General features: G+C 32.9%; 1 protein-coding gene across 1 annotated transcript; it reads left to right on the top strand.

Annotated features, from left to right (window-relative positions):
- Positions 1-700: 700 nt before the first annotated feature.
- Positions 701-27029, top strand: DLX1 (distal-less homeobox; the record flags this gene model as incomplete). The annotated part of the gene is made up of 4 exons (XM_012941765.2): positions 701-1940; positions 12966-13270; positions 22367-22483; positions 26040-27029. 4 exons carry the CDS (start codon positions 701-703, stop codon positions 27027-27029), a joined length of 2652 nt encoding a protein of 883 aa, XP_012797219.2.
- Between the last annotated feature and the right edge of the window lie 930 nt (positions 27030-27959).

The following is a 27959-nucleotide window of genomic DNA, read 5'->3' as shown; positions in this document are numbered from 1 at the left end:
TTACCCGCCAAAGTACTTACATCTGATTATACAAGCTTAAAATAGAAAACAGTCAGATAATATAATATTTAATATATTTCCATGATATTACTCAAAAAAAATTATATTAAAATAACTTATTTACTCATTGAAACTTCAATGTTAAGAGTTCACTCTGAATTCATTTGTAAATTTAATAGTTAAATTTATTAGTCAATTGAAGCTAGATCACCATGGAAAACTTAGTATGGAACTCCTCAGCACTGCACATCTAAGATCCCGCCTCGAGAGATTCGAACACCGGACCTATCAATAATTATGAATGTTCATTATATATATTTTTTTCTTTGATGTTAACAATCTGTTGTATATATATCATCATCTTCTATACGAAAATAATATTTAAATATTCACAGATGATATTCAATCATTATATTGAATATTTCATGTAAGGGAGATATAAAACATCAAATCAACCAATAGTATGAATGGATTTAACGCGATACAAAATAAAGGAATATTCCTATTGGTTAATTAATTTCAAGATTGATGATTGGCTGAAAAATTTTTTTTTATAAACTTAATGAGGTTTATATTCATATAATTAAAAAAATTATTATTACTTAAATAGAAATTCCATATTTACCATTTCAAAGTGACTAAAATTGTTTATTCAAGTAATATGAATATGATCTATTTTATAAAAATACACTAAAACAAAATGGATTTGGGATTTTCTAAATTAATGAATACAAATCCAATGTATACAAATTATTATTCACAAATTAATAATAATAATAATAATAATAATAATACATCAAAATTATCATATCCAGTTGCTAGTTCATTCTTTCATTATAATTCTAATAATGATTTATCAACAACGGCGACAACAACAACAACAACAACAACACCTATGTTAAATGAACAATTAACTTCACAAATAGAACAATTGAATAATTTTTCATTAATTAATGAATCAAAACATTTAAATCAATTATCTAATGAAATGTCAATGAAACGTTTAAAATTAGATAATGTACAACATACAAATGAATATGATTCATCTAGAAATTGTAATAGTACAAATTCTATTATACCATGTGATTTACGTGCTGAAAATAATGAAATAAATAATGATATGAATCGTCAATTCAATGTAAATGATACTATTCATACACAATCAATGCATAATCATTCGTTAGAACATGTACCAAATGTTTCAAATTATAATTTTTGGCATAAACTCAATTCTTATCCAATATTTCCTTATCATTCATCTCATCATCATAATACAAGTACTACTTATAACTCTACTAATGCTACTACTACTACTAATAATGATAATCACTTATCGAATTATTATGATCGATATATGTGCAATACAACATTTCGATATTCACATCCTTCATATAATCCTACATATAATTTGTCAATTTTCCCACCCTATTCACCAACTGGTGCACCATCTCATTATTACCATCAACAACAACAACACAGTCAAGGAGAATCGAACATCATGTTAGAGTCAAGATTGTCAAATACATTCCCTTCATTTATTACTGAATCTCAGATATCACTTCCATCATCTTCACCATTAGTTACCATGAATACAAACACTACTAATTTACACATAAGTAATGCTTTATTTTCATCTCATATGAGTAGTAATAATGTCAATGCACCATGTATAACTCTAACAGCTACAACTGTTAAAAATTCCTTTTCTACTATATCGTCTGTGATTACATCATCTATTTCGGATACTCCTACCGATACTATTCATAGTAATCATTGTAGCCAGAAAAATTTAAAACGAAAATCAACAAGCAATTATGATTTTAATACAAGATCACAAGAAGATATAAACAAAAATAAATCTGTTAATAATTTATATGAAACATCAAATATGTTGAAAGTCAATAATGACGAAGATTTAATTGACAAAAATTGTGAAAATAGTGAGTTAATGAAATTTTTAAATAATAATTTAAGACACAAGCACAATAAGCAAAGATGCTCACTTAGGGACTTTGAGTAGCAGGCACATACAACTGAGGAGACCCAAGTAGGACGAAACGTATGTCATGGATCCCACTGCTAGCCACAAACCAACTTTGCTTATGACGCTTATAACTTAAGCCTATATATGTATATAATACTTATGCTTCCGATTCCATATTAATCGTTAAGCGCAGGTGGTGAGACTTAAATTTCTTCGGTTTAATCCGCAACGAAGTCGTGACGCGCATAAGTGAAGAGTCACATGCTAAGGCGAAGCAATTACCTAATGACTTCGGTTTGTAATCTCAAAAAGTATTTTTATTCAATATTCACATGTTTATAGTCACATGCTAAGATGAAACTGTCTTTATTATGTTAAAATGTTATTGTTATGAAAATGATCGTAGTAGTGGTGGTGAGTATTGTGAAGATTGTTTATTGTTTATTCATGAATTGTCAACAAATGCTACAAGTTAGAACATCTCAGTTAAAGGAATTTTTTGAATTAATAGGGTTTTGAAATGAACTTCTTAAAACTATCACGAAATATATTGACTAATATAATTAAACCATATTAAATAGTTGGAGGTAATGGACTGTATATTCTGAAATTAGATTTCGTGTAATCAGGTATTTATATGTAAAGCATACTTGTATTTTTGGTGAAATTGATGTTCCACGGCAAACTTACTTCTATATAATCAAATATCAACCGTTTCGTTGGTGATCTTCATACAAAATTACTAAGCAACTGTCAAATATGTAAGAAGTACACTTTCAATTTTGATCAGCACATTTTTTAAGAAGACTAAATTCACCAAATCCCCTGGTACATTCGAGGTTGAATAGTCAGCTATCCCTTTCAAATGCTTTCATATTGACCACGCGTATACAGCGATTTCCAGAGATTCCTACTCACTGCTTTCTGGCAAACGGGGTGTTGTTTACGAAATTGAGAGGGCAAAAAGTCGATGTGTGGCGCTTTAAATGGGTTGGTGGATATGGAGTAGTTGAAAAATCCTGCATATGTGCTCCGAGATCCTGAGTGAGCGACTGGAGTATGAACCTATTGTTGGTCACCAGCTACCAAAGGACTATGTCTCCTAGCATTGTTCCACTACCTCGATCAAACTTTTAGGCCGAAGGCTCGGAGAGTGGCCCCCTAAGAAACCCACCTGCTTTAGTTTGGAGGCCCGAGCAGTATTCCAGCTCTTACACATATCAATTGATGAGGTGTGGCGCATAGATATTTGATTTGGTAAATAATAGATTTGTTAAGATGTAAAAGACAAAACCTAATAAAGTAATCCTTTCTCATACTATTGATTTGATTACACTTTTAAGTTGCTGACCAGATCATAATCTTACGAGTCATAAACATTCATTGAAAATTAACTGCAACTATATGGTTATCAAATACGTTTGTCGTGTAGCTATTAAGAGCTAAACTTTGAACACATATTAAGGGATTTAGTTAACCTCAATTATTCTCTATTGAATGGTCTACAAACACTACTGTATGCATATGTATCAATCTCAGTTCATTTGAATTAGTCCCGTCATGAGCGATGAGTGATAGTCACCTGTTGTTAAATTACATGGATTACGCAACTGTGAGTAGATTTGGAAACATGCAAATTACGTAATAGATCGTATTGCATTATTTAGTTACTATCTCCAAACATAAAACGTCTTATCAACAACGATTAGATTCTTACGTAAGATATTACTAACAAAGTTATGATTTGATCACTCCATGAAACTCTCACTGTGTAGGCATTTAAAAAGGAAAGGGTCAAATAAACTTACACTTGAGCTGAGCTCACTTTTTTTGTCTCCAAGTAAAAAAGAAATCTAACCTTAGTAACCAAATTTAAATTATGTTTTTCATATTTTTTGTTGTTTGGTTGTAGATTTGGTTTTTTTTTAAATTAACTTGCAATCGATTACTTATCAATAGGTCATTTTAGTGTACTTGGATTATTGATTCAAAAGGTGTTGAAAAAAACGGATACCAAAAACATCAAAGTTCAAGTTTTAAGGAATAACTTTATGTCAGTAAAATAAGACTGAACTAGTAGTTTAAGTAGTTTTAAAATATTTTGTATTTTAAACGATGCCCCATTCCAAGTTCAAGAAACCGATACAATATGGATGTGAGTAGTTAATTGGTATTCTTTACCAATAAACTTTAGTAAGGAGGTTGAAATCATGAACTAATTTAACTTCGACCACCATAGATTCATGAATTCAATAAAATATAACAACTTACACAACTCCATATTGACAATTATGTGCTCACTAGAGACTAGCTTCGAGAGTAAGTTCACGGAGTTGTAGTAAGAAGCCGTGACTAGTGAGGCTAAATGGTATCGGGAGTCGCCCACCAAAGACAATAGAAAATGGTCGTAAAATGAGTTGGATTGGTTAAACGTAGACATTAACACATTTTGATACCGGTTTAGAGGATTTGGGTTCGCGCTCAAGACTGATGGACCTGGGTTCGACTCCCGCTTACAGTTTCGCAGATGTACACTGCTGGGGAGTTCCTATCCAGTGTTTTCAGGTTTTAAATGTCTGTCCAACTCAGATCAGTCTATGATTTTAATACGATAACTTATACTTGGTTTCTAAGTAGATGATGTCATTATTTTCTGTCTAAGTTGTTTGAAAATTGGGGATGATGATATAACATTAAGCTGTAGATTCAAGCTTCATTCAATTTTAACATGGTTTGTAAATTGTTGATAATGCCAGACACAGTCAATCAGAGTTATATTTTATTTTCTCAAGAGAAAGTATGGTCAAACAATGTAAATGAGCACGTATAGATGTTTTTACCTTCATTTTGATTAACAACATTATGAATACTAGAAAAACAGTCTTGAAAGAAGTTTTATTTTAAAAAAAGTTGATTGAAGATTAGTTTTTTTACCAGTTGAATCCACCATTGAGAATCTCAAAGTGCTGGACAGCCACTTCGTCCTAGTATGGGACTCCTCAGCATTGTGCATACAAGATCCCGCACACGGGACATTAACCCAGGACCTTCGGTCTCGCCCTCGAACATAACCTCTAGACCACTGAACCGGTATCCAACGGTGTTAATATCTAACTTCAGTCGATCCATGATCTTGTGCAACTATCCATCTATTGTCTGAGGTGGATAACTGTTTCCCACCCGACACGAATTGAACTTTATTAGTCATAGCTTCTCACTAGAACTCCAGGAAACCCATCTTGAAACTAGCCATTAGTGAGCATATGATTATTTTCAATAAGGGGATCTATCGAAAATGTATTATCATATTTTACGTACAAAATGAATATCTAGAACAAATAAATATGTTAGCATTTGTTTGATAATGATATACAAATATTGATGTATAGTATAATGGAGAATACGAAAGGTTATTGTAGCGGTAGCAGTCGCCTTCAATTGCTGTATTGTCTACTTTTGTTCAAACAGCCAGGAAAGTCATTCAGTCAGGAAATTATGTGCCTGAAAAATCAAATATATAACTAAGCTGCATCATTATCATTACATAGTCACAGAAAATATACATTTTCTTCAGTATATCATGTATCGATCTAAAATTTGATATTTTACATGCGTTGGTTATAAATAAGCAGTAGGAAAATTTCTTTATACCGGTAGGAAATACTCTAACCATGACCATCCACGCCCCGACCAGGGATTGAGTCTATCAGCAATGCATACTTAAAATTCAAATTGATTTTATAATTTCTTGGTCATAAGACAACATTTTTCCATTGGTTTCCGATTCACAATGATTCTTTCAACCTCCCTCCCCCTCAGACACTGTCCATTTTATATAATTCTATTTGTTTTTCTAACTTGTAAAAATGAAATAACATTTAATTTGCTTTAATTAACTATATTCAATGAAGCGCTATCATTGTACAATCAAAACAATCTTTTCCATTAATATACAATGAGTATGATTATGTGTGGCAAAAAAGGAAATATATGAAGTTGATAATAATAATAATACCACTAGTAGCTGAAGATCTAAGTCAACAAATAGTCGATATTAGTTTCTAAACGGTTAAATCAACAGTTGAAATGATCAAAACAGCAAAAAAGGTTCATTAAATACATTACTGTTTGATACTGGTTTTAACATGTTACTATGTCTTATATATACATAAATATCTGGTAATTTACAAGTGTTATAATAATCTGGTAATATTTGACTTATCCTATTCACAAAGGATCTTAGTAACTAAATCTTATTGATTTTTAAAGAAGAAAAAAACACAAATAAGATACACTTGAATTTTATTTCTCAATTAATTTAAACAAAATATATATTTCGAATGAACAAACTAATTCAAATCTGACTTAATTAAGCGTTAGCAAAGTTAGTTTATTTCATGTACAGGTAATTACTCGTTCTGAATTGTAAAAAAGAACTACAAATTGACGATATTGCTAGTTCTTTATTATATACATAGATGAAGGGTGGAGTGTTTATTATTATTATTATTATTACTATTATTATTGCTAAGTAGTCAGAATGGTAAATGATATCTTTAGATGTTTAAGACAACATGCAAGTTTACATTGTAACCATGGATAATATTGTCTAATTTATAGAGTTCATCAAACTTTATCGATAAAGTTTACAATAAATCTTTTAAACCAAATGATTTCATGTAAACATTACAATGTTGACGTCTTTGATTGTCATTTTGACTGACCCAAATAGTGGTAGATCCACCTTGATACTGTAAGAAACTTACATTTCGAGCCATCAGATAATTAACTCTAACAATTTAACATCAAATCAAGCTTCTAGGAACTAATCATCGTTTATTGTTAGTCAATTTGTTATTCAATTTATAGAATTTTAATCAAAGTAAAAAGATGTAGAAATACTCTCAAAACTGATTGCCATAAATAATAGACTACTATGCTATATGGATGTGGTAGGAATGTTGGAGTAAAAACCTCAACGTTGTTCAAAGTTTATATTCAATGAAGCCTTGTCAGATAGCGTATAAATTCTAGTGAGTGGTTATGACTCACGAATTTTGACTATACCAACAAAAACACCTGTTTTACCTCAATTCGATAGTTCATTTACAGGCTATAACTCGAACACGCACAGGATCCACATCAGAATATTTTCAGTTTTTTCTGTACAACACAATGAAATCTAGTTCTAAAGTAGGAAGTAAGGTAGATGCTTACAACAAAAGTAAGAAAATACTTACCATTTAATTTTGAACCATTTGATTAGATTATTTATCAATTACAGCGCTTAGTTTGAACTCTAGCTACAATCTCTGTCTAATTGTACTAAAACTCCAAACAATCTTTTACTTAATCGCGTAAAATAGTTTTAATATATTGTCATTCGTATAACATTTCATTGAAGATAACATTTGACTGTTTCCATACTTGCATACCTATAGTCGCACACACTTACGCACATACGTAACCAAGGCCTATAGACTTACATTCACGTAACCATACAAACTCCGCCTATTTTCTTATGTCAAGCTTGATTATGTGTCTAAAAAGTATATATTCTCTTTCTTCTTCTTCTTCTTGAAATTCTTTCCCGATTTATACATGATATCGGTAGAAAAACGACATTTCTTGTTACTATCTAGAACAGACGGTTTTATGGAAAAATAAAAAAAAAGTTTCCAGTGTGAAAACATGCCTAGTTTGTTTCTTAGTTAAAAGAGAAAGATTTTCGTCATTTCGTTTATTGATTACAATTTAATAAGGTAGATATACCGTGTGTTCATGTTAACCGAACCGCTTATCAACCATGAAGTTAACACAACTGTACATTCACATACATACGATTGTATCACTGACACACATGTTATCAACTACTGATATAAACTTTGAATTCGGAATGTAAGTAGTACAGAAGGAAACAAAGGAAAAATTAACTGAAAGATAAGTATGTATATGTGTGGAAACATCTAAGTGGGGGTGGGATAGCTGCATAGAGTGTGATGATGGTAAAAAAAAGATGACTAGAAATAAGTTTAGCCTATAATTATCTATTGATAATTTTTTTTAAAGAAAAGTTGAAAACGACAGACTTTTTTAAGGGAAAGATAAAAAAATCATCTGTTGAATAGCCCTGAGGGTGAGGTGGAGTCAATATACATATATATAATTGGCTTTTACTATCAATGCAAGACGAAATCGGAATTCATGTATGCACACACACATATACGTACATACATATAAACACACTTTCACATTTTTGTATAGAAGTGCTTCAACTTAAATCTTTTTCATTTTCTTTTTATATTGCGTTCTCAATCTGGATAACGGTTGTTCATGTATTTAGTTGTAAAAACTTATTTTCCCTTTTTCTGTTAATTTTTATCGCCACGAGTCATATTTAACAAAATAGTAACTATGTTAATGTATCAGGACAATGAGACTCGTTAAGTCTGTCTACTCGTGAATGTATGCGCGTGTGTAAAATGAGCATGAAAATCGTCAGATTACATACTTATTATCGATTATGTGAAATCTTCATACCTTATATGAAGAAATTGAAATTAAAATGTGAGCTCAGTTGGTATTACAATTTTAACGAATTTCTAGTAGGATCTTCTTTCTTAACTTCATTAAAAACACTCTTGTCGTGTAAAAGCCGTGAATATGACTACTCTCGTAAAGATGATACATACATAATGCAATAAGAGAGCTAACTCTCCCCACCTTTTTCAGTACAATGGATCCTAATACTGAACAATGGGTGTGTGTTCCTTTTTAAAAATCCTAATTTATAATACGACAAGAATGTGTACACAACATACCAGAAGTTCAGAAGTTTTTCAATAATTCATTTATTAACATTAGTTCATGAAATTTGGACATTATGTCTATATTAAATTCTCCAATAATTGTTAATTCTAGTGTAGGAAGTAACACGTAGTCAAATAAAAATATTTTTCAATATACTTGTATCCGAAACATATTAAATATAGAGGTTTAATGCACTCGGAATTTGTTAAGATCATGAACCAAACAACCTTTGAAATTCTAGAAGTACTGGATGGTCATGTCCTTCTAACATGGGTCTCTTTGTTAGCATACATACACGACCCCATAGACGGAAATCCAACCCGGAACCCTCAGTTTCGCGCACGAAAACTCAATCTTTAAACTACTGAACCGGGATCTAATAGTGTGCAATTAAGTAAATACTAGTGTTATTTCTCAGCTCCCAGAATCCATGATTAGGTGTGTTGGAAGACCTAAGTTAATCGCTTCATAACAACTACATTTCTGATTCATATAGCGAAATACTAATCAATGTTGCATAAAATAAACAGCAACATGCTGATTTTAGAAATTTAAATGATAGCTTTTCCATACAAGATAACAATTCACAAAGACACTATTATAATTGACTTCAGATCAATTCATTAAAATCATCCACCCGATAACTTGATCATATATATTATTATCAGAAGGGGTTTGTGGAGATCTTAGAAATTTCACAGATTGGAATCATTAGTCAATTGAAGTTAGACCATCATGGAAAACCTGGAAGCACTGGACGGCCGTTTCGTCCTAGACATAATCACCACTGAATGCCGGCGCAGTGGTCTAGTTGGTTAAGCGCCTGGCACGAGACTGATATGTACTAGGTTTGAATCTTGCGGGAGGGAGAGATCGTGGATACGCACTACTGAGGAGTCCCACACTGGGACGAAACGGCCGTCCAGTGCTTCCAGGTTTTCTATAGTGGTCTAGCTTCAATTGGCTCATGATTTCAACTATTAGTATTACACACTTTATTGTTTTGTGACTGTAGGTCTTAAAAGTGGAATTACTAAAAACACATTGTTTACGGAAATATTGTTTGTTATTGGATCTAATATGAATATGTTCAAATTATTTATTATTCAGATAATTAGTCTTGAAATTAAATTCGACGTATATATAAGTTTATGGTCTAGTAGTTCCAAACCCTAGTCCACTTTATTATTGTTTCTTTTTTCATGTACAGACTTATTCTTGACTTATACTTACTTACTTACTTACTTACGCCTGTTACTCCTCGTGAAGGAGTATAGGCCGCTCACCAGCATTCTCGATCCAACCCTGTCCTGGGCAATCCTTTCCAGCTCTTTCCAGTTGTTATTCATCTTTTTCATATCTGCTTCTATTTCTCGATGTAATGTGTTCTTTGTCCTTCCTCTTTTCCGCTTCCCTTCAGGATTCCAAGTTAGTACTTGCCTCGTGACGCAGTTTGATGGTTTCCGCAATGTATGTCTTATCCATTTCCATCGTATTTCCTAATTCCCTCTTCAGATGGAAGTTGGTTTGTTCTCTCCCAGAGAAGGTTGTTGCTGATTGTATCCGGCCAGTGGATGTTGAGTATCTTACGTAGACAGCTGTTTATAAATACTTGTATCTTCTTGATGGTGGTTATTGTAGTTCTAGAAGTTTCAGCTTCGTACAGTAGAACTGCCTTGACGTTGGTATTGAAGATTCTCACTTTGATATTGGTCGAACGATTCTTGACTTATAGTGACATTGTAAACTATTTATACAGAAATAAAGGCAATAGGTTTTGAACATACAACTTAATGTCTAAAAGTTAAGTGCTTTAATCACTAAAACATAATCTTGGTTTGAACAACTAGGAAAGATCATTAAACCTGATACAATGTGATCACAAAGTTGAGCGTATAAATACATACTCGGTTAAATAAGTTAAAAGATATTGAAGTTCTTTGTAATCTATAGTTGAGTAAATTAGGTATTGTTTTATTTAGTGTTCAAGTATTTTCGTCTTCCTTTACGTCTTAAGTTTCCTAATTTCCTGATAATACTTCAGCAATTAATATTTTCTTCGAATTGTATCTCTGATGTCTAATCACTTTTTTCGTTATTAATATTGTTGCTACCTCTACTACTATGAGATTTGCCTGAACAATATTATATTGCTATGCTAATAGTGTATGGCAATTTGAACCAATGTACACATATGTCAGACTCTACTATTAACTTTGACTGATTGACTAATTTAGATTTTTAATGTTAGATTATTGATTTGTTGTATACAAGTGTATAGTTCAGCGTAGCCCATAAATAATGACCCAAAGGTGTCAGAACTAAGTTGATTCTACTATGAATTTCTCAATGAAGTAAAATCAACATTGACCATATTATTGCTTCAATAATCTATTTATAATATAATTCAAAAATGAAGAATATTTGAGCGAACAACTGTTTTCAATAACTTCATCATCAAGCTCTGCAGTTATAATCAGAATGGGTTTTGTGGAGATTTTAGAAATTTCACTGGTTGAAATCATGAATCAGTTGAAGCTAGACCACCATGGAAAACCTGGAAGCACTGGACGGCCGTTTGGTCCTAGTACAGTTATAAGTCTATAATTATGACATTTTACAAATGCCAAAACTAAGGCATATATTGATGAATTTGACAATGTTATGTGTTATAAATGGTAGAGTATAATGATGAAGTTATTGAAAACAATTGTTCGCTCAAATATTCTTCATTTTTGAATAGTTTATGGGGATTTTTAAATTGCTGATATCATATAATTGTACATTATCAGAAATTTTTAAAGTTTGAAGAATTGATAATACAGTGTTAATTTGTAACTTCTCGATGATATTTTCTTACTGTGCGATAATGCCCAAGTCATGCAATCTGAACTTAATCAGTTGGCAATCAGTGTCCGTAGGTATGGTATGTGCTTTGCAGCTCCTAAGTGCAAAGTACTTCCACAAGACTGGCAGGATTCTAATCCTGTACTGACTCTGAATGGTGAGCAGATAGAAGTAGTCGAGAAGTTCGTGTATCAGGGGAGCTGCATAAGTGCTGGTGGTGGCGTGACTGATGAGATCAATGCACGTATAGTGAAAGCCAGAGTGGCTTGTGCCAATCTGGGCCATCTTTGGCGTCTTCGTGTTGTCAGTCTGTCTGTAAAAGTTCGGATCTACAACGCGTCGGTGAGAGCAGTTCTGTTCTATGCTTGTGAAACCTGGCCTCTTCGAGTTGAAGATGTTAGATGACTCTCTGTGTTCGATCATCGTTGTCTCTCAAGGATTGCTGACATCCAGTGGCAAAACCATATCGGTAATGCAGAGGTTCGGCATCGTGTGTTCGGGCATAATGACGATAATGCAATTGGTGTCACCATTTTGAAACATCAACTTCGGTGGCTTGGACATGTTCTACGGATGTCGTCCCAGAGAATTCCACGTCATGCATTATTTGCTGACTCTGGGACTGGTTGGAAGAAGCGGAGAGGTGGTCAGTGTATGACATGATGTCGTGGCTTGTGTTGGTCCTTCACGACTCTCTGGCTGGGGTTCTAGAGATGGTGCGACACAGTGGCTAGAGACGTTACTAGATATGGCTCACGGTAGAAGCCATTGGTGATCTTACTGTAACCTTCTTTTACTTTCTTCATGAAAAGTGGTTGTATCTTCTTTAGCTGAAAGATTTCTTCTGATTGTACCTTTCCGTTTCTCCAATTATTACTATTATTATTATTATTACATTACCTTACACTAATCTGTTCGTTATTGTTCTTTTTTTCTCTCTTCAAATTCTCATTGGTTTGTGTGGCGCATACATATTTAGTGCCCTCTTGTACCAATATTTATGTGTTTAAATAAATAAATAAATAAATAAACTTCCTCATAGTCCCTATATATTTTTCATCGAGTTCATGATCACATTGTATTGTGATTGAACACGATACAAGTACAATATTGAATTAGAATATAATAATCTACATTGTGTAACCATTCCATCATTCAAAATTGATTCATTAATGAAATCAACTCTTAAGTGTTACATAATTTTTTTGGAGATTTTCCAGTTCACTATTAACTTATTCTACTTTAAACTAAATAAGTTACTCAGAAACCATATATTAACCTATTTATCTCTCTCTTTCTCTTTTACACATATTTCTTACTTTAGACGATGAATCACAGCATTCACCAATCTCATCATCAATGGATTATTTCTCCCAAACAAATTCCATTTCACCACAAGATGATAATGTATCACAAATAAATGTTTACAATAGTAATATTAATAATACTGATAATAATACTGATAATAATAATAATATTATCATAAAGAATAAAAAAATACGTAAACCGCGTACAATTTATTCCATATGGCAATTGCAAATGTTAAATCGACGTTTTGTTCATTCCCAGTATTTAAATTTAACAGAACGTGCAAGTTTAGCATCACAACTTGGCTTAACACAAACACAAGTAAGTATTTATCTTGATTATATCATAATCATATATGAGAATTATTTTCATTATGAAATGAAAACAATAACAAAACTTTTGTAAATCATTCATGTTGAATTGAGATCATGAGTCAATTGAAGCTAGATCACCATAGAAAACCTGAAAGCATTGGATGGCCGTTTCGTCTCATTGTGGAGCCCTTCAGCAGTGTGCATCCACAATCCCGCCCCCCAAGAGATTCGAACCCAGGACCCACAAGTCCCACGCGAGAGCGCTTAACCACTAGACCACTGGGCCGGCATATATAACTTTTTTAATAGAGTTTACCAACCCGTTTTTGTTTTACTTGAGATCGAGGAAGTTTGCTTTTTATGTTGACTGACCAGTAAAACAAATTTATGAGTAAATATCATTGATGATAACACTGAATATTTGTTATGGAATAGCATGATAATTTCAGGCATCATGTTTAGATTGAGTTGTTTAAATGTATCATGCTACTTCTCAGTGAATGTGATTTAACATGAAATGATGGATGGATTATCAATGTATATATATATATATATATATATATATATATATATATATATATATATATATATATATATATATATATATATATATGTTTCCATTATCTAGGATTATCTTAATGTAATGAAACTCAAGTAACAAAAAGTGATTTGTAATATCAGTTTTGATCATATTTCTTTAAATGTATGTATGTTTGCGGAATTACCCAACTATCTAGACTGAAACGTAATTTAACCATCCTTAGACAATCGTTTATTTTTTTATTGAGATCATGAACCAATTGATGTTAGACCATCACAAGTGAAAACCTGGAAGCACTGGACGGCCGTTTCGTCCTATTGTGGGACTCCTCAGCAGTGCGCATCCACGATCCCGCTCGCGGGATTCGAACTCAGGGCCTTCGGTCTCGCGCGCGAACGCTTAACCAACTGGACCACTGAGCAGGCATCCAATGGTGATAGTTTCTAACATCAACCAATCGTTTATTTATCCACATAATAATTAGACAAGTTAATCAATATACGAGTATAAATAAAGATTTCATTCTACAGTTCATTTCAACAAAATCTGTACTAATCAACTTAAATCTTAATCAATTTTTGATCTACCTGTGAGATGAACATTGATTGATTGGATTAAAAGGAACTTGTTTATTCGCTTCATCAATAATCATCCTCACCTACACGTGTATACACAACTGTTTAAATGTGTATATAAAAAAAAGTTCGAATGAGTTCAGTAATACTATTGATTGGCTGTATAAACTATCCTACTCTTTACAATACACATAATTTGTATATGAAGAACGAGTTGAAGGTTAACATTGATAATGAACTGTTATAATTATGTAATCATGAATAATTGTGAAGGATTTATAGTGGAAGTATACATATGTTTGACCATCTGTTTAGTTAATGTCGAATTAAATATGTTACTTTAAAGTAAGATCATTCTTCTTTGAATTGTCACGACATTATCATCTAGATGATGATGATGATGACCGGGATGACAACAACAATGTTATTGATGAAATGCACGAAATATGAGAAATAATCAACAGTCATAATAAAAATTCTTTTCTCTTTTTATACTGTCAAAATATCATTATGAATAATGTTGCAACAAACAAACGTTGTGTGTGTGTGTGCATGTTTGTTATATTTCTTTTACAGAAGAGAAATTGTTTTGGGATCATGAACTATTTGAATGTAAATAGTACTAAACGTTTATGGTCTGTCATCATAAATACAACTGATTTGTTTAGAAATCTGTGATTGTATAATCCAAGCATTCAACTTTGAACTTGAAAAAAATTGAAAATCGACCTTATTATCCGGTTTATTTATCAATTATAAGTTTATATTGAGATCTTGAACTTATGAATGTTAGATCATCATTAAAAACCTAGAAGCACTGAACAGTCGTTTGATCCTAGTATAGTATTCATGATCCCTCATACCCTCATACTGTACTCGAACCCAGGCCCTCCACCCTTACGCAAACACTTAACATCTAGACCAACGAACTGGCATCTAACGGTGTTAGTGTTTACATTTAGCCACAACATTGTGCAACTACTTTCCATTATCTTTGGTGGCTAACTGTCGATTCGGTTGTATTCTACTAGTCACGGCTTCTCACTATAATTCCGAAAATTACTTCTAGAAGCTAGTCACTTTTGAGCACATAAAAATTATCAGTATAGGGTGGTCGAGTAATTATTGAAATCATGAATCAATCAATGTTAGACTGTCACGGAGAACCTGGAAGCACTGCACGTCCGTTTTGTTTTAATATGGAACGATTAAACCATTCAACTCCAACAACATAACACTATCATAAACATCATCATGAGCTATAAATATTCTTCATTATCTTAAGGACATTACTTACGTTTGAATGTTAAGAGATAAAAAAGAAAATAGGTAAAGTGGGGTTCGGTGTAACAATTGAATGATTGAATATCTTTAAATTTATTCATATTAATTATTACTTCATAATTCGTTCACCCATGTGGTGAGTGTATTACTTAGAAGACTAAATTCTCAGTGACATGTTGATTATGTACTTGATTGATTAGAACGTGAGTGATATACGAAAATGATTTTTTCCAATCGTTTATCGCAAATAAGAATGACCAATTATTTTGTTTATTTATTTGAACACATAAATATTGGTACAAAGGGGCACCGAATACATATGCACTACACAATTCACATGATTTGTGAAACTATATGGGTATCCAGACCTAAGCAGATGGTTTTCTTAGGGGGCCACACCTGGAGCCTTCGACCTAAAGGTCTGATCTACAAGGCAGTGGGGCAACGTCAGGAGGTGCAGGTCCATGTTACCAGGTGGCGAACAATACCTTCATACTCCAATTACTCTCTCAAGATCTTGGAGCCTATATGCACCGAGGGTTTGAAATCAGAGTTTTGCAACTCCCTTAGCTGAAACTTCCATATCCATCAACCCGGTTAAAGCGCCAGACATTCGCTTTTCTTCCTCTCAATTTCATAGATAACACACCGTTCACGAGAAGGCAATGAGTAGGACTTCCCTGAAAGTGATTGTTTACATGAGGTCATGTGAGAGCATTTGAAGAGGGAGAGCTGACTCGCCCCAACCTCAGCCTCAGCACAGCAGTTGGGGACTATGACTGATTATACAACTTAGTAAATTCATTAAAGCTGTTGTTTATGGTCGTGGTATTCTATAATATTGCAAACATGTATTCAGACAATAAATTATCATTGAATTAATTGGTATCAAGTACTGTTTAGTTCCAGTTTTACAAATTCGGATGTTAATTTAACTGTAAATAAATAATTTAAAAACTTATGTGTTCAGTTCTCATTTTGATTTATTTCCGGTATCATCTACCATCTTTATGGTCTTGCTTATGACATCCAGTTCACTATTTACCTGTTCATGTCGAGATTTTTGCAGTCAGTATTCGAAATTTTGACTACATAATCAAATTAGAGTTTTTTTGTAAGATCAACTGTTTGCTAATAGTATCAGTTATTTTGTGGATTTTCAATTTTGAGATTATTGTCTATCTTACTTTTATACTGATGAGCATAACGTTTTTTTTCACATCATGAGTTACTCTGAACTAAATCCATTTATTATATTACTGCCAATGATCAATAATGAGTCAAATTAAACGACTGTTCAAATATGTTATAGTCTACGTTACTTTTGACTGCCTCCATTAGAATATTGTTTTTTTCTGGTTAGCGTTTCTACAGGACTTCCTCCTTTATCCGGGCTTGTAACTGACAGTAGCCCCAGAGGGGTCCCATTAGAATATAGTTACAAAATAAATCTATATTCTTATATATCACTAGAAAATCTGTCTATGTTGAATTTTATTCTAAAGAAAAACCGAATATGATTACAATTTATGGATCAGAAGTGATGTCATCATAGGTAAACGATTCAACTTTCGTCTGTTATGTCATCGATTCTGTTAAGTACACGTGATGTGTGTGTAGGATCACAAACCTTTATGTAAAAACGTCTGGATTACTTAGTGGGCTAAAATAGAATGTCTTAACCTATGGACCACTATTCTGAATTCGTTTTAATACATCTGAAATGGACCTTATAAATTGATATTAACCAATGAAAAGTGGTTGAAAAGCGAAATAGGTTCATGAATGATATATTTAGAAATGAGGATACTAATTGTATTCAATCATTAAATTTGATTTCGTGTATAGTTCTCAATCCATCCAGTGCTTCCAGCTTTTCCATGGTGGTCTAGCTTCAACTAACTCATTACTCATGAAAATTACTGAAATCTCCACAAAATCCCCCTTCTGATAATAATCATCTACTCACTAGTGACTGGCTTCAACAGATAGTTCCTGGAGTTCTAATGAGAAACGGTGACCAGTGGAGTTCAACCAGGTTTGTTGTAAGATAGTAACTCACTCAAGACAATGGTGAACGGTGGCTCAATTCCGTAGATTAGTTGAATTTAGATAATAACACCGTTAGATGCCAGACGGCTCAGTGGTCTAGAGGTTAAGCGTTCGCTTGCGAAATTGTTAGGTCCTGTGTTCGAAACTTGCGAGGCGGTATCATGGAAGCACACCACTGAGGAGTCCCATACTAGGATGAAACAGCCGTCCAGTTCTCCCAATTTTTCAATAAATCCCCATGTTCAGATTAAAATTTCGTCTATTATTCAATTCCATAATCTATCCGTATATGAATTTAAATAGTTGAATCCATGAGTCAATTGAATCTAGACCACCATAGAAAAGCTGAAAGCACTGGACCGCCCTTTCATCCTAGTATGGAACTCCTCAGTAGTGCGCATCCATGATACCGCCCTGTAAGATTCGAACCGCATGACCTATTCATTTTTTCTTCATATTTTCTTCTATCTATATGAGTAAAATGAAATAATATTTATGGTATGACATCACATGGGGTTTTCTTTCATTTTCAACATATACTTAATTATTATAGATATTGGCAAAGTAATTATTCAGGTTAATTTTCTCTTCATTTACCTTTATCCCTTACCTATCTTTCTCTCCTTCTCTCTTTTTTCTCTTCTATGCATACATACACCCACGTGAACAATTAAAATAAGAACCGATATACTTATCTAAGATAATTAAGATTATCAACTTGTAGATTGTAGACAAAAAAATGTTTATACATTCATATATCATTATTATCTATAGATTCATGTATGTGTGCATGAATGACTTGTAATAGAGGCGTTATATATATTCATATGATAAGAGGATAGAAGTGAATCAGGCTACTTCTCTTCTCAATGAGTAGTTCATTGTCATCAATTGCTTGGAATATAAATTGAAGAAGTGAAAAATGAACAGAGCAATTATCTTTTCGATATTTTTTTTAAAATAAAAAAATAACTCATATAATAGTTTATTATGGAATATGGAAAACACAGAAATAACATACATACAAACAGGACAGTAACCGAAATACTTTCAAAATAGAGAGAAAAGGAATATATTAATAGATTATCTTAGTTTTTATATTGTTGCGCACATACATAACACTTCCTCACCACCACCCTACCCCCACCCCACCCCACCCCCACACATATATACACATACATACCTAAGTACGTACGCAAAAAATCAGTAATGATAAGGGTTAATTATCATAGAAATAAAATAAAAATGATTTTTTTTATACGGAGTTATTTTTTATCATTTTCGTTAACTTGAATACAGTTTACAGTGATTTCACACAAGCAAGAAACATTTGAGAAACCAACAAAAAGAAAAAAACTATTTAAGTGGTTAATATTTATAAAATAATAAATTAAATTTTCGAGAAAGGGTTTACATTTGTTTAAATTTTGTAACTTTTAATATGAATATCCATTGTATAAGCTAGTGATTATCTGAATTCAGTAGTAGTTCAGTGGTGAATGCATTCATATTCCAAGGAAAAGGTACTTGGATAGCATGTTTGAATATATGGGCTACCTGTTCCTACCATCTGGATATTTCAACAAGTTATCTGTTTTCTTGTTTGTTTTAACACATTATTATGCCTATTTGGTTGCATAACCTATTCAAGAGAGTTTGTGACAAGTTTACGACATTGTACAAGTTATAAAAGAGCTCAATCAAAAACATCATGGTTGCTGGCAAGATGTTGATTCATGAACGGTTAACATCTAACTGGCGACTACTCAATATTTGTCTCAAGGATCGATCAAGAAATAAAAGACAGGGACTTGCTGAAATATTTTTTGCTGAGAATTCGATATTTTCACAAGGGGTTTGTGGAGATATTAGAAATTTCACAAATTGAAATCATGGTTCAGTTGAAGCTAGACCAACATGGAAAACCTAGAAGCATTGGACGGCCGTAACCTACTAGACCACTGAGCCGGCATCTAACGGTGTTAATGTCTAACTTCAACCAATCCACGAAGTTGCGCCACCGCATACCATTGTCTTCAGTGAGTTACTATCTCACAACAGACCTAGTTGAACTCCACTGGTAACGGCTTCTCACTAGGACTCCAGGAGTATCTCTCGAAATCAGTCACTAGTGAGTAGATGATTATTATCAGAAGGGGTTCCATACTAGGACGAAACGGCCATCTAGTGCTTCCTGGTTTTCCATGGTGGTCTAGCTTCAATTGACTCATGATTTCAATCTGTGAAATTCGATAGTGTACCAAAAATATAAAATAATATAATAGAGCCAATAATTAAAAAAATAATAATAACAATAATAATAATAAACCGTAACGTAAACATCGACGCTGTGATACAGGCGTATCCAAATAGAATAAAATTCACATCCTCGTTTCCGTCGTTAGCTACTAACGAACTTAAAAAAAGTTTATTTGAATTTCATAAATTGATAATGTGGGTTTTCTAGAATAAAATACAAGGTATTGTTAGGACTAAAAGACGTTTTACTGCCAAGAAGATTATTGCCATCTGATTTAAATTTTCCTAGTTTGAATTACAAACTGATCTTATTTAGAACATCATTGAAAAGCTGGAAACACTAGATGGTTGTTTCGTTCTAGTGTATATTAATCAGCCTACACATAGATAATAGAACTTAAGAATTTTGATCTACCTGAGCTGACACTTAATAGTTTGAATGTCTAACTTCAATAAATTCACGATATTGCGCAACGCTGATCCATTGCCTCAACCATGTCGTATTTGAAACAGCTACTTATCACAGGCAATGGACGAGGGCTGCACAATATCATAAATTAATTGAAGCTGGACATTAATACCATTAAATATCAGATTAGTGGTCTACAGGTTAAGTGTTCTCACGTGAGATCGACAGTTCTGGGTTAGATTCTCATGCATGGGTTTGTGGTTGCGCACTGTTAAGGATATCCATACTACGACGAAATGACCATCCAGTGCTTATTTGTCTCCAATGCTGGTCTAGGTAAAGTCAGTTTAATCTAAATTGAAAATTCTACAATATTCACAAATCCCCTTATATAAATGATTAAAATTTTTATTGAGTTGATTGACATTGTGCACATCATTTATTTCGAGCCTTTCTGAACAATTAAATTTGCATAATCTCAACAGTAATATAAGAAATGCTTCAAAAACTCTATATGTCATAAATTGTATCCAGTAAATGATAGATACACTATAAATACATTGAAATAATTGGTATTTGTTGTTGTTCAGAATGACACCTTAATGTTCAAATTAAGGAATACTACATTCGTACATTACTGTAAAGATTAATAGTCCATTTAATATAATGTTATGAAGTGAACAAATCTTAACTATAAGGAATAAATTGATACATACAATTAATCGGCCACTAGTTATGGACCAAAATCATCAATGTCGAATACTTCTTAGCGTTGATCGTATACTAAAAATCAATCTACGGCCTGAGTAGCTCGGTGGTAACATTTCTGACTGTGATATATCGATGTGCCGTCATCAAGTGGAAGTGATGACGAATTATTAGTTTATAGATAACATATTGGTTATGATGTTTGATCGCAGATTTTTAATGGGTCTTATATTAGGATGAAACAACTTTTTAAATGCCTTTGATATTCATTAATAGTTTGGTTAAATATTCAATCAATGTTCATAAAAATACTAATTAACAAGAGGACTTTGATGTATCGATTATTTCACAAATAGCAGAGACAATTGATTCATATCCATGTCATATATGTACATATGACCTTGACCCATTGTACTTACTCTATGACAGTATGCTACTGTAAAACAGTAATATATACTAAAATGAATTACATCAATTGTTTTTATTAGTGATAGATAGTAAAAGAGACTGAAAAAGACTATGATTAGGTGACTGGGTAGGTGGTAAGATAGTTGTATCTTTTTGACTGTGAGTAAAAAAAAATATTTGATCGGAGAAAATTTGTCCCCGAATCAATCAACTGCTGAGAGGATTTACTCATAAGAATATATGTATATATACTCTTTGATCATATTAATATGCTAGAATATGTTCTTTAAAATCACAAACATACATTTTGAGCCCGCATAATCTTCACAGATGTATGTAATGAACACCGAATTCAGTGTACTTGATTGATTAATTATTCTGATTGTTATTAATCCTCTATGTATGTGTCATCAGTAGTTAAATATATGATTGGACATTTAACAGTTGTTTTAGCTAATTATAACCTAGTGTTAATTAGTACACAAGGAGTTTTAATCTTCAACAATGGATGCATTACTGCCAAACTATTAAAATTAGTTTTCACTTGATTATATTCTTCTTGATTCTATTGTTTATAATTGTGAACTTTAAGTGGATAACGAAAGATTAACAATTAGAAAACATGCAAATCAATCATACTAGTGTGATAGTAACATACTAAATGGACGGAGAACTGCTTGAAAGCGCTAGATATTCCACTCATATTGAATATTGAACAAGGCTTTTCATCTGCACACTTGGATTGCAATCTAATGACAAACATAACTTGTTACTCAGGAAACAATGACTAGATAAGTAAACGTATTTAGTCTACACATTGTATATATATAGTTTTTTATTTACTTCTGTTCGTTTTTCTACTCAAAGGTTAAAATCTGGTTTCAAAATAAACGTTCCAAATTGAAGAAAATTCTACGTCAAGGACAAGATCCTACAGCATTTCTTAATGGAACAACGAATGATACACCTGAGGATGATCAAATGGTAGGAATTTTTTTTTGTCTATAAAAAACTACTCATATTTAGTCACAAACAGAAATTGAAGTAAATATAGAGCTACTTTCAATTGCTGACTAATATGTTTAAATGTAGCGTTGAACTACTTCTGTTTAAGTGTCGGATAGTATCATCCAATTCGTATCTCTAAGTTGGTCAGAGTTTTATTTTCGACAAGATTCATTTTTATGGAATGGGGTAACTAAATCGGGTTTAAAACAGGCAGTAAATCTAAAAGGGCTCTCTAACTGAACTATATAAATGTGCGTTTCATAAAAATGACTTACATGTACTTATCAAGGAACATAACAGTTATTAGGAATATGACCAAAATCGTTATTAATGTTTACAAATTTGCATTTTAGTTATCGTAACGTACAATCTAACAACAGTAACAATCATAATTATTCATAAACTGATTTAGGATAGTAGTTTGGTGCATATTATAAATCCACTATAACAGTTATGAGAAACCGCACACGTAAGAGGGGAATCGTGATGTCAGTCAGTCAGTCAGTAACAACGTAGAACTTCGTACGCATGTACATCGGCTCGAGTTGCCATACCACATTAGCACAGAGATGCAGTTGTCAATTCAAATCCCATAGTGGTAGAGGTAGTAAGAATTTAAGCAGTAATCGGAAAGATTAGGTTTTGAAGATGTTATTCAAGGAGTATGATACAGTGAACTAAATTTGGAAAGAGGACAAATATATATGAAGAATTCAGAAGATTAGAATTTGGAAGAACACAAATAGTGGATGCACCTGCGCCATTGCAAACGATTTCGAGTCATGTCATTCAGGGTCTCTAACCATCGGTTGCTATCATCTCGCGGTCCCCAACCAGGTAGTCTACACCTACCAACATGACTCAGTCGATTTATCAGTGACTTCATGGACTTGTTCCATGTTTTGGTCTGGCCGCAACTAGCTTTCTTCCAATCTACTCCTATACCACTGAACATCGCACGTCGAGGCAGTTGGTAATTGGGCATACGTAACACGTGTCCCAGCCATCTCAACTGATGAAGTTTCACTACGTCATCAGTTGATTTGCCATCCTTACCTAGTACTCGTTTCCTAACAACTGTGTTACTTACTCGACGGTCCCAGGATATACGAGCAATGTTTCGAAGACACCTATGATCGAATACTATTAACCTACAAATATCCTCTACTCTTACCGGCCACGTTTCAATAACATAAAGTAGGACGGAACGAACTGATGAGCAGTAAACACGTCCTTTGGTTGATAGACGGATATCTCGCCTACACCATAAATGACGCAAGTTGATAAAAGCTAGTCGAGCCTTCTGTATCCGTGCTGAGATTTCGTCACACACCAGACCACAAGGGCTGATGAGACTTCCAAGATAAGTGAAGCGGTCGACATGCTCAACTACTTCACTCCCTATCATTAGTTCGGGTGTCGATGTTACCCAATTCTGAAGCAACATTTTGCATTTCGAGGGAGAGAATCGCATGCCGAACATGCTTGCATTGTTGCTTAGAGTGGTCAGAAGACTCTGCATTTTTTCAGCGTCATCGGCATATTCTAAGTCAACAAGTTAATCTCCTGGTAGACGTTCAAGCCCTGAAAATTTAGATGAGGACTGTTATATCTAAAAGCACGTCAACGACAAAGTTCAACAACAATGGAGAGAGTGGACAGCCCTGACGAACACCACTTGAGGTAATCAATTCTGATGACAGTTCGCCATAAGCTCTCACTCTACCAGTTGTGTTCGAGTAGACAGCCTTCATAAGGTTAATGTACTTCTTTGGTACTCCTTTCAGTGACAAACACTGCCATAGAACCTCACGATCAACAGAGTCGAATGCCGCCTTAAGGTCGAGAAATACTACCATTGTGGGGCGTCTGAATGTGTGTCTATGTTCTGGAACTTGACGTAGTGTGAGTATGTGGTTTATACAACCACGTCCAGGTCGAAAACCAGCCTGGTTTTCTCTAGTCTGCTCTTCACGAGCTTTAGTTAAGCATCGAAGTATTATTGAAGCTAATATTTTAGACACTATATTAGTCAAACTGATTCCTCTGTGATTGTCATAAGAGGACTTTTGTTCTTTCTTATAGACTGGTACAATCAGTGATTGAGACCAGTCAAATGGAATTACGTGCAGTTCCCAAATTCTACCTAAGACTTCGGTTAATCTCATTGCTAATACTGGACCACCATCCTTAAAAATCTCAGGAGTAAACCTGTCAAGTCCTGCTGCTCTCCCTCGTTTCAGAGTTCCCACAGCTTTTTCAACTTCATAAAGAGTCGGAGGACCTACATTGACTTGCCATTCGGGTCGACTGGAAATCGTCAATTGTGATGTAACTTATGGAGATCTTAAGATTACACAAACTTTTGAATAGATAACACCGCATATCTTAAAATGTAATAAACCTTTTTTTATATCCCAACAAGTAGAAAAATTGTATTGCCGGCGTTTCGTAACTTAGTATAAGCCACTTCTTAAAACTAAATTAATAACCGAAAATAGTATTTATCATTAGTCTTCTATCCAGTGCTCAATTTATTTGAAACTATTAAGTAATATATATTAATTTTTAGTGGCTTAAATTCACTTCAATGTTTTTCAGTGATTTCACAAAGTTTTGTGCCAATAAAAGACTGATCAATTGTAGTCCTAAACATCAATGGGAAGATTCGAACAAACGATACAAAAGAAATTAAGTTCTGTGTACTGTTTTGTTTGTTTTTTGACTTATGGTTACCTATAAACTATGATTGGAAACCAAATACAACATGGTTAAAACTAGGTAGGGTCGGAGCAGTTGAGTTTTAAGCTCATTATATAAATACCGCTCATTTTATTTTATGTCTAAGTGTGTCTAATTTACCACCGAAATATGTATTACCACTGTTATAAATGAGCTAATTGTTATAAAACTAAAATTGTTGTAATAATTTTTTGAATGTTCAATGTATGATATTCCGTTTATAGTTATTATAAAGCTTCTTTTAAATCACGAACTGATCTAAGTTAGACAACTGGTAAAATTAGTAAGCCGTGGACGGTCATTTCGTCATAGTATGAAACTCTTCAACATTGCGCATCCGCTACCTCGCATCTGGGAATCGAACCCAGAACCAGTAGCACCAGTACCCTCAACCTGTAGACCACTGATCTGGTATTCAACGGTGTTAATGGCTAACTCCGCTTAATCCACAACATTGCTTGATAGTTTTCCATTGTCTTCGTTTATGAGAATAGCTGAGGAGTCTAATGCAAGAACGAAACGGCCATCAATTGTTTCCAGGTTTCTCATGGTTGCGTAGATTAGATCGGTTCATGATTTAACTGAAATTCAACAATCTCCACAATACTGTACTGACTAATAAAAAGTTATTCCAGTCGAATTTCTTGCATGAAACAACTAATCGACTCATGAAAACTCGTCTGACTAGATATTCTAAATATGATTTGCACTTTATTTATACTTTATTTTCAAAATCGATGATTCCTTTCATATGAGAGATACTTACTTTTTTGCTTCCACTAATCTTTAGGGAAGTGATTATGAAGAAGATTCACATTCGTTGAATTGTGGTGACACATCGAAATTGTCATCCGATCAAATTGAATACAACAGTCATCATTCACATATTCCACATTCCATACAGTCAAATCCTCAACATTTTCATTCAATCAACCAAAATGAAGATTTAGAATTTAATAAAAATAGAACACATGAAATGAATAACTTTCAGAAGAACACAGGAAGAACTAATGATTATGATAAACGATTTTTTCCTTTAAATAATAGTAATACAAGCTGTGAGTTATATTTAAAGTCAAAATTTCCACCTCATTCTAATGAATCCATGAATCAATTAACTGATGATGAAGCTATCAAAATTTCTACTCATCAATATTTAACATACACTGCACCTAAATTAACCAATGAACACCATACAAATACTTTTATTCAAGCTGAAGATCACGTACCAGTTAATAATATTCAAAGTCATTTATTAACTGAACAATCAAATAATGTAAGTTGTAATCTTTCGTCACATTCCCTTTCTCAATGTAATACTCATTCATCGAAATCTTCATCACCATATTCTGATGGTAAACAACAAAGTTATTCTGAAAATATTATTCATAATGATGAACAATGTTCACATAATTCATGGTCTTCATCACTTCCTACAATCCAACAAAAATCTAATGTAGACGAGAACTGTTCAAATTTACAAAAGAAATCTGACTGTTCAACATATCATACAAATTCTAATTGGACTTCTGTAAACAATCAATCAATTCATGGTAAATCTGATGAAATTAATCTTGATATTCAATTACCACCGTCATGGTTACCAAGTTCAGTGAAGAATTATCAACCTAATGAAATTTTAAATACAGTATCTACAGAAGAATGTAAATTATTCATTGAACATGAAGATCCAGTTAATCAGTGGTGTATTGATCAGCCTAATTTAAAACCACAAGCTGAATCAACTATAATCGAAGTTCCATATGAATATACCTATTAACTCGTAATAAATAAATATATATATAAAAGTGTATTGGATGAACGTACAGATGTACTATAACTCATTTAGTTACATAATGTCAAATAGATATTTATAAATTTATGTATTTCATTCAGCGCCAACACAAAACTAATTCACATAACAACTTTATCAAAGTAAACATATTGATAATTGCTATCTCACAAACAAATTTGTTGTACTTTCTTGTCATATAACAATCATTATTCAATGTGCTTTTTAAATTGTCGAACTTAATGGAATATATATTCGAAAGAAAAATTAAGAACGATCCATTCTAGTTAAACAAGATTGAATAAACAGGCCATTCACTCCGATAATGATATCTAATGAAGTGTTGTGTTTTTCTTTCCCAATAAAATTGGAAACACAATCCCGCCGTCTGATTAACTATTGTTCTTCCTCTCTCTCTCTATCTCTCTTTCTTACTCTTTTTCTAGAAGTATACGTATATTGACCGTTTGTTAATTACACTATAATCATTGTTTATACACTTGATACACATTATTCACCATAATAACATTCTATTCATTAGAATGATATGATATTATGAAGAAACATAATGATAAGATGATATTAAAAGAAAGTAGAATAGTTGTTATTTATTATTTTTTTCTGCACTCATCTTTCTTCATTGTGAATTTCATTTATTATCATTGTAAATAAAATAAAAAGATTATATTGCATAATGTTAGTTTCAGTTTGAATTATATTTTGTTTATATAACCGATCCACTTGAAATAATTCGTAGTTGTTGCTTGCTTGGATCAAATTTGATAAAGGATCCGAAGATAATAATACTAGCGGAAGATTGTAGATTAGACATTCTCAAAGTCTATTTTAATTTGGACAGCCTAATATTGTTACTGATCCTCATAAAGATCGAGTATGGGAGAGTCAGCTCTCCCTCTC

This window comes from Schistosoma haematobium, chromosome 4 (genome assembly GCF_000699445.3).
Source record: "Schistosoma haematobium chromosome 4, whole genome shotgun sequence".
NCBI lineage: Eukaryota > Metazoa > Platyhelminthes > Trematoda > Strigeidida > Schistosomatidae > Schistosoma > Schistosoma haematobium.
Note: the sequence above shows the minus strand (reverse complement) of the source record. Positions and strands in the feature narration are given on the sequence as shown.